This window comes from Suncus etruscus, chromosome 15 (assembly GCF_024139225.1).
Source record: "Suncus etruscus isolate mSunEtr1 chromosome 15, mSunEtr1.pri.cur, whole genome shotgun sequence".
NCBI classification, from domain to species: domain Eukaryota; kingdom Metazoa; phylum Chordata; class Mammalia; order Eulipotyphla; family Soricidae; genus Suncus; species Suncus etruscus.
Window position 1 is genome coordinate 77086116 of NC_064862.1, and position 14111 is coordinate 77100226.

General features: G+C 49.9%; 2 protein-coding genes across 2 annotated transcripts in view; both read left to right on the forward strand.

Annotated features, from left to right (window-relative positions):
- The window catches only part of USP42 (ubiquitin specific peptidase 42), a 204892-nt gene that overhangs the window by 1688 nt on the left and 189093 nt on the right, over positions 1-14111 (forward strand). The gene's annotated exons all lie outside the window — the stretch shown is intronic.
- Positions 288-12617, forward strand: CCZ1B (CCZ1 homolog B, vacuolar protein trafficking and biogenesis associated). Its single transcript, XM_049788190.1, is given in 22 exon segments — positions 288-342; positions 345-392; positions 394-435; positions 1569-1666; positions 1758-1851; positions 2952-2999; positions 3001-3030; positions 3396-3443; positions 4542-4596; positions 4599-4775; positions 5072-5164; positions 5167-5207; positions 5210-5250; positions 5814-5844; positions 5846-5896; positions 7661-7722; positions 7910-8021; positions 8311-8344; positions 8872-8989; positions 10341-10499; positions 10652-10779; positions 12332-12617. Coding segments are annotated over 22 exon segments (1602 nt in total). The 5' UTR covers positions 288-306; the 3' UTR covers positions 12388-12617.

Below are 14111 nucleotides of genomic sequence, written 5' to 3' on the forward strand. Positions count from 1 at the left end.
ATGAATCCAGACATCACCTCTGGTGAAAAAAATCAGCTCAAATTATTTTATATATTTTGTTTTGCAGGTTCAAGTTTTTATTTTTTTTAATAAAGATACTATTTTACAGTCGCGCGGGGAGGCGCGAAAAATGTTTCCCCCTACCCCTAGGGGGGCATGACAGAAAAGAATCCAGAAGCCCTGGCCTACAGGGAGGTCAGAGAGGGGCCCCGGGTTCTCCTTCCGGGCACGGCGAGCACTTCCGGGGCACCCGCGAGCGAGGCGGATAGTGCGGGCGGCGGGGGTCTGGGCCGGGGCCGGACCGGGATGGCGGCTGGCGGCGGGGGCCGGGGCCGGGGCCCGCGGGCTGGGCGGCCCCCCAGGAGAAGCAGTTCCCGCCGGCGCTGCTGAGCCTTCTTCATCTACAACCCGCGCTTCGGGCCGCGCGAAGGCGAGGTGAGCGTTGCGGGCGGCGGGGGCCCGCGGGGGTGTTCGCCCCGCCCGCCCGCCCGGCTGCACCTGCACCTGCAACGGCCGCTTCTTGCAGGGACAATCTCCCGGGCTCGGGCTCCCGGGCTCCCCGCCTGTGTGCGGAGCGACGGCCCATCGGGTTTTATTTTGTTTGGTTGGTTTTTGATTTTGGGTCACACCCGGCAGCGCTCAGGGGTTCCTCCTGGCTCTGCGCTCAGAAATCGCTCCTGGCAGGCTCGGGGGGGACCCTATGGGACGCCGGGATTCGAACCACCGTCCTTCTGCATGCAAGACAACGCGCCCTACCTCCATGCCATCTCTCTTTAAGCCCCCTCCATCAGGTTTTAATTCCTGCTGGGCTGGTCCCTGTCATTTTCTGGGTCTTGTGCAGAGACACCCCCGGCTTTAGAAGGTGGTGGCCTCTCGCCCCCAAATCACGCTTGCAAGGAGAGAATCCCGGGCATAGCTGCCATTGAAAAAGTAAAGAAACACCCCCAGATTTGGGCCCGGAGAAATAGCACAGCGGCGTTTGCCTTGCAAGCAGCCGATCCAGGACCAAAGGTGGTTGGTTCGAATCCCCGGTGTCCTATATGTCCCCCCGTGCCTGCCAGGAGGGTATTTCTGAGCAGGACAGCCAGGAGTAAGCCCTGAGCACCGCCGGGGTGGGCCCCAAACAAAACAAAAACCAGATTTTTATTTTTCTCTCCTGTTGTTGGGCTTAGCGGGCGCGAAATCGACTTTTCCAGCGGACTCCCCACCCTCAAGATTGGAAGCAGCTCTGGGCCCTTCTGGGCCCTGCACAGGCAGACCTGGGGGCCCGGGTGTCAATGCATTTGCTTGACGCTGAGTGATAGAGGATCTGGGCTCGCCCCCAGAAGTTCCTGCAATTCACTGTCAGTTACCGGGACCCTTTCAAGGGTCAGTGACTTTGTGGCTGTCACCAGCCAGGGCTTGCGGATAGACCAGGAAATGATTCCCTTTTCATTCCTAGATAGGGCTGGTGTGTGTTTGCTATGAGAGGCTACTGACAAGTTTGCACCATTGTCTGTGGGGCTAAAAGGAGAGTCTTTATAACTCTTTGTGTGTCTGTGTGTCTGTTTCTCTATCTCCTGCGTTAGGAGGAAAATAAGATTTTGTTTTACCATCCCAATGAAGTAGAAAAGAATGAGAAGATCAGAAACGTGGGTTTGTGCGAGGCGATCGTGCAGTTCACAAGGTGAAGTCCATCTGTTAGATGAAACCCCTGAATTCTCTCCTCATGGTGCTGGAGATCCATGGTCATAAACGTGCTCTCCCAACCTTTCCAGAACCTTCAGTCCCTCAAAACCTGCAAAGTCGTTACACACGCAGAAGAATCGGCAGTTCTTCAATGAACCAGAAGAGGACTTTTGGATGGTCATGGTACTTGTTCATAATGTCTGAATTCACAGTTAAGGGCCGTCTCTGTGGTTGGGGACTAGTACAGTGAAGGCGAGTACATCCAAGAATAATTACCACAAAGTTGGTTGCAACTGTAAAATCTGACTCCTATTTATTGTATTTGTTCTTGGGACTTTTTTTATTTTGGGGGGTTATACCCAGTGGTTCTCAGGGGTTACTCCTGACTCTGTACTCAGGAATTACTCCTGACCTAGGAATCCAATCCAAGTCAAACGTATGCAAGGAATGAGCCCTACCCACTGTTCTATTTCTCGGGCACATTGGGACTTTTTTTTTTTTTTTTGGTTTTTGGGTCACACCCAGCAGCACTCAGATGTTACTCCTGGCTCTACGCTCAGAAATCGCTCCTGGCAGGCTCGAGGGACCATATAGGATGCCGGGATTTGAACCACTGTCCCTTCTGTATGCAAGGCAAACGCCTTTACCTCCACGCTATCTCTCCGGCCCCACATTGGGACTTTTAAGAAGTTTTGTTTTTGGTATTTTGACATGCTCAAACCTTTTACATCAGGGGTCTTCAAACTCGCGGCAAATGGCCCTCCGTGTAACATTTTTGTGGCCCTGCCCTAGAGGAATCTTATTTTGTTTTGTTTTGTTTTAGTTGTTTGGGTCACACCCCCCAATGTTCAAGGCTTACTACTGACTTTGCACTCAAGGATCACCCAACTTTGCCTCCTGCGGCCCACAGGTTAAATTGAGTTTGAGAACCCTGTTTTACATTCAAGGATGTTTAAATCCTAATGAGGGCCGGAGCACAGAGCCAGGAGTAACTCCTGAGTGCCACCGGGTGTGACCCAAATACCAAAAAAAGTAAAAAATTCTAATCGGGAGTCGAATAGCACAGCAGTAGGATGTTTGCCTTGCATGTGGCTGACCCAGGACGAACAGTGGTTAGATTCCTAGCATTCTGTATGGTCCTCAGCCTGCCAGAAGTGATTTCTGAGTGCAGAGCCAGGAGTAAACCTCAGCGCTTGCCGAGTTGTGACCCAAAACCCACCCCCCCAAAAAAAAAAAATCCTAATGAATCCATCATATAATTTTAGTTTTACCAAACTTTGTAGGTTGTTCGGAACCTATACATTGAAAAGCAGAGTAAAGATGGAAAACCAAATTGTTGAATACCAAGAGGAAGAATTGTTGGTAATGTATCATTTGCTTAAGACTTTTAGAAAAAAATGATTACCATATTGAGCAGAGTGCTTAAACTTAGTCACCTCTGCAGACATTTCTTAGAACACACACAGCAAAGTTTCTGTCTTTGGTTTACATTAGCATAATCTTAGAGTGTTTGAGAACCGCCTCTCTGCCTTCTACTCTAGGTTTAAAGCTCTAAGGTGAAGGTGAACACACCTTGCCAAGGCTCATAATTGACCTCATATGCATACATAGCTGCTTTGGGACCTTACCTCTGACATCTTGCTTTGCTAGCTCCCTGGTCTCTTTGCTGTGTAAGAGACTTTCCTCCTCCAGCTGAGCTGCCTGTTTTGTTCTGTGTGTTGTTGTAGGACAAGGTTTACAGCTCGGTGCTGCAACAGTGCTACAGCATGTACAAGGTAAGCTGGTGTCCTCACTATGCAGGGGTTATTTTGAGGTGATTCTCACCCCAAATCCTTCCCAGCAAGGGGCTCACTGAGAGGAGGAAAGCAAGAGGCCCTTTGGACAAGCGCTAAGATTTCTGTGGGTTTGACTTGCTTAGTCTTAAGCCTGCTCAGTTCCTGACTGTGGGTTAAAATGAGCTCATATGCTGAAGAACCAAACATCTGCTAGGTGCTTGCATGACTCCCAGGCCTGGCTGGAATGTGGAAGGCCCAGATGTTTGACTCAGGACTGGCTGGAGTGTGTCTGAGCCCTGAAACTTAGACATGAGGTCCAGCTTAAGAAAAAAAGAAGGCCAGGACAGTTACATGCTTCGTCAGAATGACAGTCTCACTGTTCATATTTTGGGATTTAGTTTATAGTCCAGGCTTTCTCATGCAAATATTTTCTATGTTAAAAGAAAATAGAGGGATCAGCGGTAATGCAGGGATAAGGCATTGTCTTGCATGAAGATGACTCTGGTCTGATCCAAATACAATCCTTAGTTTGTGTTCTATTGGGGAGGACACCATACCTGGTGATGCGTAGGGGTTACTCCTGGCTTGCAATCAAGAATTTATTCTGGGGCCCGGGAGAGAGATAGCACGAGTGGCGTTTGCCTTGCAAGCAGCCGATCCAGGACCCAAGGTGGTTGGTTCGAATCCCCGGTGTCCCATAATGGTCCCCCGTGTCTGCCAGGAGCTATTTCTGAGCAGACAGCCAGGAGTAACCCCTGAGCACCGCCGGGTGTGACCCAAAAACCAAAAACAAAAACAAAAAAAAGACTTTATCCTGGGAGTGGTCAAGAGACCACACAGAATGCCTGGGTTCAAACCTAGATTGCCAGCGTTGCAAAGCATGCACCTTCCCTGCTGTACTATCACTCTGGGCCCCCTGGTACAATCCTTGAACCCCAAGCACCAGCAGGAATTATCCCTAAAATACAGCCAGGAGTAATCCTAGCTTATTCAGAATCGAAGAAAATAAAAGGAACTGAATTAAATAAATTCAAAGAACAAGCTTGTTCCGCTGTTGAGCGGCAAAGGACTTGACTGTGCACTGTGTTTCACACTCAGCTCTTCAATGGCACGTTTCTGAAGGCCATGGAGGACGGCGGGGTCAAGCTCCTGAAGGAAGATTAGAGAAGTTCTTCCATCGGGTGAGTGACGTGAACTTCATGAACCACTGTAGCCCTGTTGGAACAGCTTTTAGGAACTACGCAAACAAGATGCTTTTTTTTTTTTTTTTTTGCTTCTTTGCTTTAACGGTCATGGATAGTCACTCTCCTACCTCCTGGCCCCTGTTTATCTGTACTGCTCAGTGACCATCGGTGTCTCTCAGCCTGTTACCTCAAGGTAGAATTGCCCTGAAGCCTTCAATCAGGTTGATCTAACCCTAGAAGTATTTTGAAACATGAGAATTAGGAACTTCAGAGAGTGCACACGCTAGTTGAGCCTTCAAGCTTGGAATGGGTCCTGATTTCACGTGAGGTGTTGGTCCCTTGTATTAGACCTGGTGGGGGCATGGGTCCAGCTGATGCAGTATTTGCAATGGGTCAAGCCCCTCACAAGTGGTTAGTTACTTGTATCCCACCTTTTCCCCACAGTATTTGCAGGACTCTGCATTTGGCAGTCCTGTGACTTACTTGACATTTTTGGTGGAATCAGCTTCTTCCCCTTGGATAAAATGACTTACTTGAAATCCAGTCGTTCATTAATAGGATGGAGGAAAGTCTTGAGCATAGTCAAAATACACTGCCTTTCTCTACAACGACCAGCTCATCTGGTTAGTACCCAAAATGCTTAGTGGGTAGAAGAAAATCTATTGGTGATTTGGGTGTTTGGGGGACAACAATGGTGGCAGTAGGTGACACTGGGACCTCAGCACCGCCGGGTGTGGACTAGAAATAAAAATAATAATACAGCCCACGTGAACTGCTTCCAGGTCAGATGCTGTGACTTAGGTAAAATGGTATCTCCATGCCTGCCACCACAGTCAGAAAGTATCTGTGTTGTGAGTTTAGTTGGTTCCTCTCAACTGTCCCAGTCAAGGGAAAGGCTTCCTGGCCTGACAGAAAAGCCCAGAAAGCCAGTTTTATCACAGAGTGATGGAAGAACCAGCCTGGTTTATCTTTTTTTTTTGGGGGGGGGGGGTTTAGGCCACACCTGGTGACGCTCAGGGGTCACTCCTGGCTATGCGCTTAGAAATCGCTCTGGCTTAGGGGACTGTATGGGACGCCGGGGAATTGAACCATGGTCCGTCCTAGGCTAGCTAGCGCTGCCAAAGGCTTTAAACCAGCTCACACCACCGCTCCGGCCCCATGAATAGATGCTTCTTTCTTGTTTCAGGAGCGGCTTAGAGCAAGACGACATGAGAATTTTTGTACAAATACCTCACCACCTCCCTGTTTCCGCGGGCACAGGAGCCTGAGGTATGTATGAGTGGGGTGCAGAGCGTACTGTGCTGCCATGGGGATGTGGCTGGATATGTGTTGCTTTGATCCAGGTAGCTGGGAGAATGTGGCTCTGTTCGCTTTTTTGGTTGTGTCACCTACCACAGGCAGAAGTACCTGTGCTAGTCAGGTTTCAGTCTAACCTTAAAGTGAGTCGCAAAGGCACAGTTTTGAAGCAGGAATTCATGAGTCAGGAAAACTGTGGTTTGGGGGTAGTTATGGGATCTTCGGGTTCATCCTCTAAAGCCACGATGGTGAACCTATGGCATTCATGCCAGCTGTGGCACACAAAGGCCTTGCAGCTGGCATGCGGGAAGGTCCACAATTAAGATATGCGGCACATGCCACATAGTTTTTAGATACTAAAATCTTGTTATTAAGGTTTAATTGGCGTGCTGGCACTTCGAGGAAATTCTTTGGTTTTGTGCGGCAGTTTGGGCACTCGGGCTCAAAAAGATTAGCCATCACTGCTCTAAAGGGTCTTTGTCTCCTAATGTCAGATCTAGTTCCAAGGAGACAGGGCCGAGCTAGAGTGATAGCACAGCAGGTAGGGTGCTTGCCCTGCATACAGCCAACCCAGGTTCAATCCCCGGCATCCCATATGGTCCTTCTAGCCTGCCAGGAGCAATTTCTGAGCTCAGAGCCAGGAGTAGCCCCTGAACGTCATCAGATGTGCCCCCCCCCCCAAAAAAAAAAATTGAGGAGATAGGACCTACCTTTCAGGTTTCCCGTGGTTGATTTCTGGAAATACGTGTGTCTCCCTTCAAACTCTTCTTTTTTTTTTTTTTTTTTTTTTTTTTTTGGTTTTTGGGCCACACCCTGTGACGCTCAGGGGTTACTCCTGGCTATGCGCTCAGAAGTTGCTCCTGGCTTCTTGGGGGACCATATGGGATGCCGGGGGATCGAACCGCGGTCCGTCCTAGGCTAGCGCAGGCAAGGCAGGCACCTTACCTCCAGCGCCACCGCCCGGCCCCCAAACTATTCTTTAGCTCCCCAGAGATAGGATGCAGAAGTGACTATGGTCCTCAGAGGCCTTCATTGGTCCACTGAGGCTCACTCCCTCTCCCCATCCCTCCATTTTGTGAGTCCTTGATTCCCACTCAGGGATGTTTGGGCACTCCCAACCCCACCCCAGTCAGGCCCTGGGAGAGACCTTCCCTGTATGGCCACAACAGAAACTCTCGAGTCAGCCTCATACCATGTAACCTGTCTCCACTGTGGTTTGGGAATCTCCATTCAGCAGCTGCAGCCACTTCTCAGTTTCCTAGAGAATGGGAGGATGTTTAACCGGCAAGTTTTCACTGACAAGTCAGTTGGACAAGAGAGCTTCCCTCTGTTTCCTCTGTATGTTGTAAGAAAGCATCTTGAGAGGAAAAAACCTGATGCTGTAACTTGGATTCAGACCTGGACAGGAAACCAGGCATCAGTTGCGCCTGAGCCCTTCGAGCTTCTGGGAACTCCAGCTTCTGCATAAAGGGGAGATGCAGGTGGAGGGAGGACATGGGTCTTGTTTATCCTGGAAAAGCTGGGGAATCTTGGGCTGTTCTCAGAGCAGGGCAGAATCCTCAGGTGAATGGGTTAGCATCACTCTATCATCCTGCTCCAGTGTTAGGGTGAGGATGCCTCTGGGATATGATGCTGACAGATGACTGCTGTTTAGACATGAATGACTGCTGTGTAGACACAAATGGTGCTCTCCAGCCGGTTCTAAGAGGCTGTTTCTCAACTCTGATTTGCTTGCAGCTAGCAGGCAGGGATTCGCCTATTCGGACTGAGATGCCAGGGAACCTTCAGCACTATGGGAGGTAAGACTCGTTCCTTGCAGACACACTGCACTCTGGCCCATGGTGCTCTCCCATGGACATTTTATTTTTTTCAGTGAATTAAAACCCTCTTTGTCTCTAAGTAGAATCTAGCTTTTAAAAAAATGTTCTGTATTCTGTGATCCCTTCCCTGACTGAACTGAGGCATCTGCGTGCACTTGCTTTTAAGATTCCTTACTGGACCCTTGAACCTGAATGATCCGGAAGCAAAATGCAGATTCCCCAAAATTTTCGTGAATACCGATGACACTTATGAAGCACTCCATCTAATCGTGTATAAGGTACCTGTTTCTATCCTGTTATTGTTTAATCCTGCTGCCATTTTCCTTGTGTGAGGATGGATGAAGGCCTAATGTGCTTGGAATTGAAGCAGAGGTTCTGAGCACCCCAGGGTACTTGTCTGTGTGGCCCATACTTTGGACAAGTTTCATACTTTGAAGCCCTCACTTCCTTGCCATCAGGCCAGAACCCTGAGTCCTCCCAATGGCAGAACACTGCAGACCACTCTGTCTGTGAGCACTTCTCCCTTCTGCCCATGCTCCTTAATCTTGGCTTTCTCTCCTCTCCCAGGCCATGAGTGCGGCTGTGTGCTTCATGATTGACGGTAGGTGCCCGTGTCGTGCCCAACCCCTATGCCCTTGGCCATTTGCTGCCTTGTCCAGGTGTGATCACATTGCCACCCTCCAGTGACCCTTGCTGGTTCAGCTACTCCCGATATTCTGTGTGTCGGGAAATGATTGGGGAATCATTCCTAAGTCCTGGCTTAATGCTCAGGGATTTTGTCTGGGGTTTCTACATGCAAAGCAAAGCTTGGGAGCTGGACCCCCTTCCTCAAGCCTTTCCTCTTCAGACCCTCTTGGGTGGGATAATTTCCCATCTTCCACTGACCTGATCTTGCCTCTCTTTCCCTTTCAGTTTGGGGGGAAGGGGCCTCTGCTACTATCTATCAGGGTTCAACTTGAACAGGGTAGAACAGAGCCAAAGAGATGCCTTGTTTGCGTCAGGCCTCAGGTCTGTCCCTGGCACTGCATTGGGCCCCTGAGTACTGAGCCAACAGCAGTCCCAGGGACTAACTGAGAAGGAGGGTGGGTGAAGGGCGTCTACCAGTGACGTCTCCCTCTTTCCCCTCAGCCTCCCTCCAACTCACTCTGGATTTCTGCCGAAGACTGGACAGCATCGTGGGACCGCAGCTCACTGTGTTGGCATCAGACATTTGCGAGCAGTTCAACATCAACAAAAGGATGTCAGGGTTTGTACTCACTTCAAAGGTATGGGAAGGAAGAAGGATGTGACTTCCTCTGGACTGTGGCATGTGTCCTTTTTTCCTGTGAACCACGGGAACAGAGGGGGGCTAGTGGGAAGCTATAAGCAGTGTGGCTGGGCTTTACATCACACTGTCCTATCCGGCTGGGAGCCTGAACATGGCATGGGACAGCCACTTCCTTTCTTGGCTCTAAATTCCACTGGCACAGTGAGCAGCAGGGCTTTTGCCCACAAATGGGAAGAATGGAGTTACACTGGTGAACTTGTCTGCAGTGTAGCCTGCAGGGCTTGAAATGCTAGAAAGCCACAGGGCCACTCTACTTGCGGGGGGGGGGGGTGGTGGGGGGGGGGGGGGGGGGGGGGGGGGGGGGGAACGGACAGAGATGCTCAGCACAGCCTGTCTCCTATGCAGCTTCCTGCTTATCCGAGAAGGGTCTGGGCTGGTGCCAGAGCCATAGTTCATTGGGGAGGGTACTGGCCTTCTACACTGCTGACTTGGTTTCGATCCCTGGCAGAGTGCAGAGCCAGGAGTAACCCTGAACATTGCTAGGTGTTACCCAAATATAAAAACAAATAAACAAACATAAAAAATAACAAAGAAAGGTCTGTCCACCTGCCAAGCTGGATAGGGTGCACTGGAAACTGTGACTTTAAGAAAAGTTAGAGCAGGGGTCAGAACAATAGTGCAGCAGTAGGGCATTTGCCTTGCATGTGGTTGACCCAGGACAGACCTTGGTTTAATCTTCAGCATCCCATTTGGTCCTCCAAGCCAGGAGCGATTTTTTTTTCCCCCTTCCCTCTCAGGAGCAATTTCTGAGCGCATAGCCAAGAGTAACCCCTGAGCATCACCGGGTGTGGCCCAAAAACCAAAAAAAGAAAAAGAAAAACCAGAGCAGGCCCTAGACTAAGATTTGCCCATTGCTCACCTCCCCCCTCAGTCTTCTGAGGCACAGGCGACTGAGCTGAGATGACTGAGGGGCATTTCAAGTGATGTCCATGTGTGATAGCCAAGCACTATAGAATAGAGACCTTCTGTCACAACAGGTAGCCCACTGGGAGATGTCCCACAGGGATCAGCCAGTCCCGTATTGGACAAGAGTGGAGTGTGGACTCCTTGATGAGTCCCATGCCTTGGTCCAGCTGGCACTTCCACATGGTATGTGTGTGTGGAGATACAGATGGAAACACTATTGTTCTCATGCTGAGGAAAGAACAGGAGGAAAGAAGATGTCACTGCCACAAATGTCTAAGAGCAAACACATTGTCTATGTATGAGGCCCCTGCTGGCTGGCTGCGGTATGACTGATGGGAGAATGCAAACACCTCCCTCTGTGCAGGTCTGAGAAGGAGCCGCAGTTCAAGTTTATCTACTTCAACCACATGAACCTGGCTGAAAAGAGCACGATCCACATGAGGAAGACGCCCAGCGTGTGTCTCACCTCCGTTCACCCTGACCTCATGAAGATTCTGGGAGACATCAACAGTGACTTCACCAGGTAAAGCTCAGCCCCTCAGGCATCCCTTCCTAGTGGCCCCTGCTGACTTACCTCCTGGGGCAGCGTGTTCACCTCCAGTGCCTGGTTTCCTGGCTGTCTCTTACATGCCAGGCGATAAATGACTGTCTCTTTTTGTGACTTTTGTCTTACAGGGTGGATGAAGACGAGGAGATCATTGTGAAAGCCATGAGTGATTATTGGGTGGTTGGGAAAAAGTCTGATCAGCGGGAGCTCTACGTGATTTTGAATCAAAAAAATGCAAACCTGATTGAAGTCAATGGTAAATGGGCTTTGATCTTCAGCAGAATCTTTTTTTTTTTTTTTGGTTTTTGGGTCACACCCGGCGGTGCTCAGGGGTTACTCCTGGCTGTCTGCTCAGAAATAGCTCCTGGCAGGTACGGGGGACCATATGGGACACCGGGATTTGAACCAACCACCTTTGGTCCTGGATCGGCTGCTTGCAAGGCAAATGCCGCTGTGCTATCTCTCCGGGCCCCTTCAGCAGAATCTTAACTATTAGAACTGAGATGCTTTCTTTCCTTTGTTCTAAGGATCACTGTGATGGGGAAGAGGGTTTAAGGCAAGGCCTCAGTTGATGTTTTATGTTCTCTAAACTTGAAAATAGGCCTCAGGTTCCTCAAAAAATCATGTAACAGGGGCCGGTGCAGTGGTGCTAGAGGTAAGGTGTCTGCCTTGCCAGCGCTGGCCTAGAACAGACCATGTTTCTATCCCCTGGCGTCCCATATGGTCCCCCAAGCCAGGAGCGACTTCTGAGCGCATAGCCAGGAGTGACCCCCTGAGCGTCACCGGGTGTGGCCAAAAAAAAAAAATCATGTAACTGGGGACCAGAGAGATAACATGGAGATAGGGCGTTTGCCTTGCATGCAGAAGGATGGTGGTTCAAATCCCGGCATCCCATATGGTCCCCCGAGCCTGCCAGGAGCGATTTCTGAGCGTAGAGTCAGGAGTAACCCCTGAGTGCTGCTGGATGTGATCCCAAAAACAAACAAAAAAATATGTAACTGGGGCTGGAACAACATGTAACAGGGACAGAAGGAAGGGCACTTGCCTTGCACAGGATTCAATCTCTGGCATTCTTTATGATCCTCTGAATTTACGAGGAATAATCCTGAGCACTTGCCAGGTGAGGCCCGAAACTAAACAAAACAAAAAGGTATAAATATCTCTTGTCATGCAGGCCTGACTGAGGCAGATATGAGCCTGTGCTATACAAGGTGCCTGCCTCACTGTGTACTCACCCCATTCCTATTGCCCTGGCCCTGCATGCAGAAACAGAACCAAGATGCTCTGCAGGGCAAGCTGGGCCCCCTGTGGTACATACAGTGTCCCTTAGGTCAGGTCACTTTCCTTACTCTGCTCCTTCAGGTTCTGCAGAAGAATGCAGCAAGGACAGGAAGGTAGCTCAGGTGCATACTGAGGGAGGGACCTGGAAAGCTAGTTTCCTGCTACCTTCATCCTAAGGCACCACAGTCCCTAGAAATCCATCAGGAGCCCTGGGTGGAGAGGGACAGGGAAGCTCACCAGCTTGATTTTCAGGTCACAGTGCAGGAGTTTCTGGCCACGAGCAACCCCTAACCTGTGCCAGGCTAGGGCCAGATCTGCCTCAGTGGTCCATTGCCCAACAAACAAATTGCAGCCTCAGAAGCTGGTTCTCTCCTTCCTCTGTGTTACTAAGGTTCTTTGTCCTGGCTCTGGTACATCAAGGCCTGTGATACCAGGTTTTGTGTCCCGACAGCACTAGCAGTGACCCCAGCGCCTGGTGTGAGAGGTGGCTGCTGTGTCTCATTTACCCGTCGCTCTTCTTTTTGCAGAGGAGGTGAAGAAGCTGTGCGCCACTCAGTTCAATAACATCTTCTTCCTCGACTGACCAGCTCTTGAGCACGTGCAACACACACAGACTTTGCCTCCTGACAAGAGTACAGCAATACTTGCTCTGAAGAATTCCATTTCTATTCAGTCTGATGAGCCCAAGGTTTTTAGATTTTAAATATTTATGTGGGTAAAGGTAATCAGCTACACCTCATCATTCCATTCTTTTGACCTGATGTGATTATTTTACTGGAAAATAAGAAGAATAAATTGTTAAAGTTTTTTAAATGCTTGTTGCGCGCATCAAGTATCCTATTCCTGGACCTCATCTTTCTTGGGGACTCTCCGAATGGGGGCTAAGGTCATGTGGGACAGGACCCCAGTTTGCAGCCACCCAGGCCTGGAGACAGCCTGGTCATTGGCCTGTCGAGGTGAGCACCTAGGTGGGAGTAGCTTTGACAGACACGCTGCTTGGTATGTGCAGGGCATCTCTACAGGCCTCTACCCCCAAGTGGTGAGGAGGGGAAGAGGCACTCCCAGCCTCTGGGGTCTCCACTCAGACTGTTTCTGGCCCATGTCATTAGTCTGTGGCACCTACCTGGTGACTCGACTCCTGTACCTGTAGATTCTGGGCTTTGAGGAAGTATCTGAGGTTGTACTGAGAGCTGAACATGGGCTCCATGTGTGCTAGCACTCATGGTTCAGATTTTCAATTTGTGAAATCACCACACGTGCCATGTTTCCAAACCCAGGTGAATGGGTCTGAAGCAGGATAGCCACAAAGAATTAATAAACCGGGCCGGAGAGATAGCACAGCGGCGTTTGCCTTGCAAGCAGCCGATCCTGGACTAAAGCTGGTTGGTTCGAATCCCGGTGTCCCATATGGTCCCCCATGCCTGCCAGGAGCTATTTCTGGTTTTTTTTTTTTTTTTTTTGGTTTTTGGGCCACACCCATTTGACGCTCAGAGGTTACTCCTGGCTATGTGCTCAGAAATCGCCCCTGGCTTGGGGGGACCATATGGGACGCCGGGGGATCGAACTGCGGTCCTTCCTTGGCTAGCGCTTGCAAGGCAGACACCTTACCTCCAGCGCCACCTACCCGGCCCCTTTTTTGTTTTTTTTTTTTTGTTTTTTTTTTTTTTTTTTTTTGGTTTTTGGGTTTACTTTTTTTTTTTTTTTTTTTTTTTTTGGTTTTTGGGCCACACCCGGCAGTGCTCAGGGGTTACTCCTGGCTGTCTGCTCAGAAATAGCTCCTGGCAGGCACGGGGGACCATATGGGACCACCGGGATTTGAACCAACCACCTTTGGTCCTGGATCGGCTGCTTGCAAGGCAAACACTGCTGTGCTATCTCTCCGGGCCCGCCAGGAGCTATTTCTGAGCAGACAGCCAGGAGTAACCCTGAGCACCACCGGGTATGCCCCCCTCCCCAAAAAAAAAAAAAAGAATAAACCAAGCTAGTCCGGAGAGAATCATGGAGTCTGGCTTCTCGCCTCATGCTTCCAGGTGCCAGGTCAAACCGAAACTTGTCCTTATTCTACCAGTACCAATTCAACTGGGAGGGGAAGGTTGAGTGAGGACAAAAATACCAATCCAGGTCGACAAGTTAAAGGGCTTGGTGAAAAGAGAGGAAGTTGGACTGCCTTTGTTTTGGGTAAAGGCAGGATATGACCTAACAATTCACCCTTTCTGTTCAAAAAATTTTTTTGAGAAGGGCTACATGAGTTTTGTTCTGTTGCTACCAGATGGAAAATAAATTCCCAAAGTGGCTGTTAATTTGCAG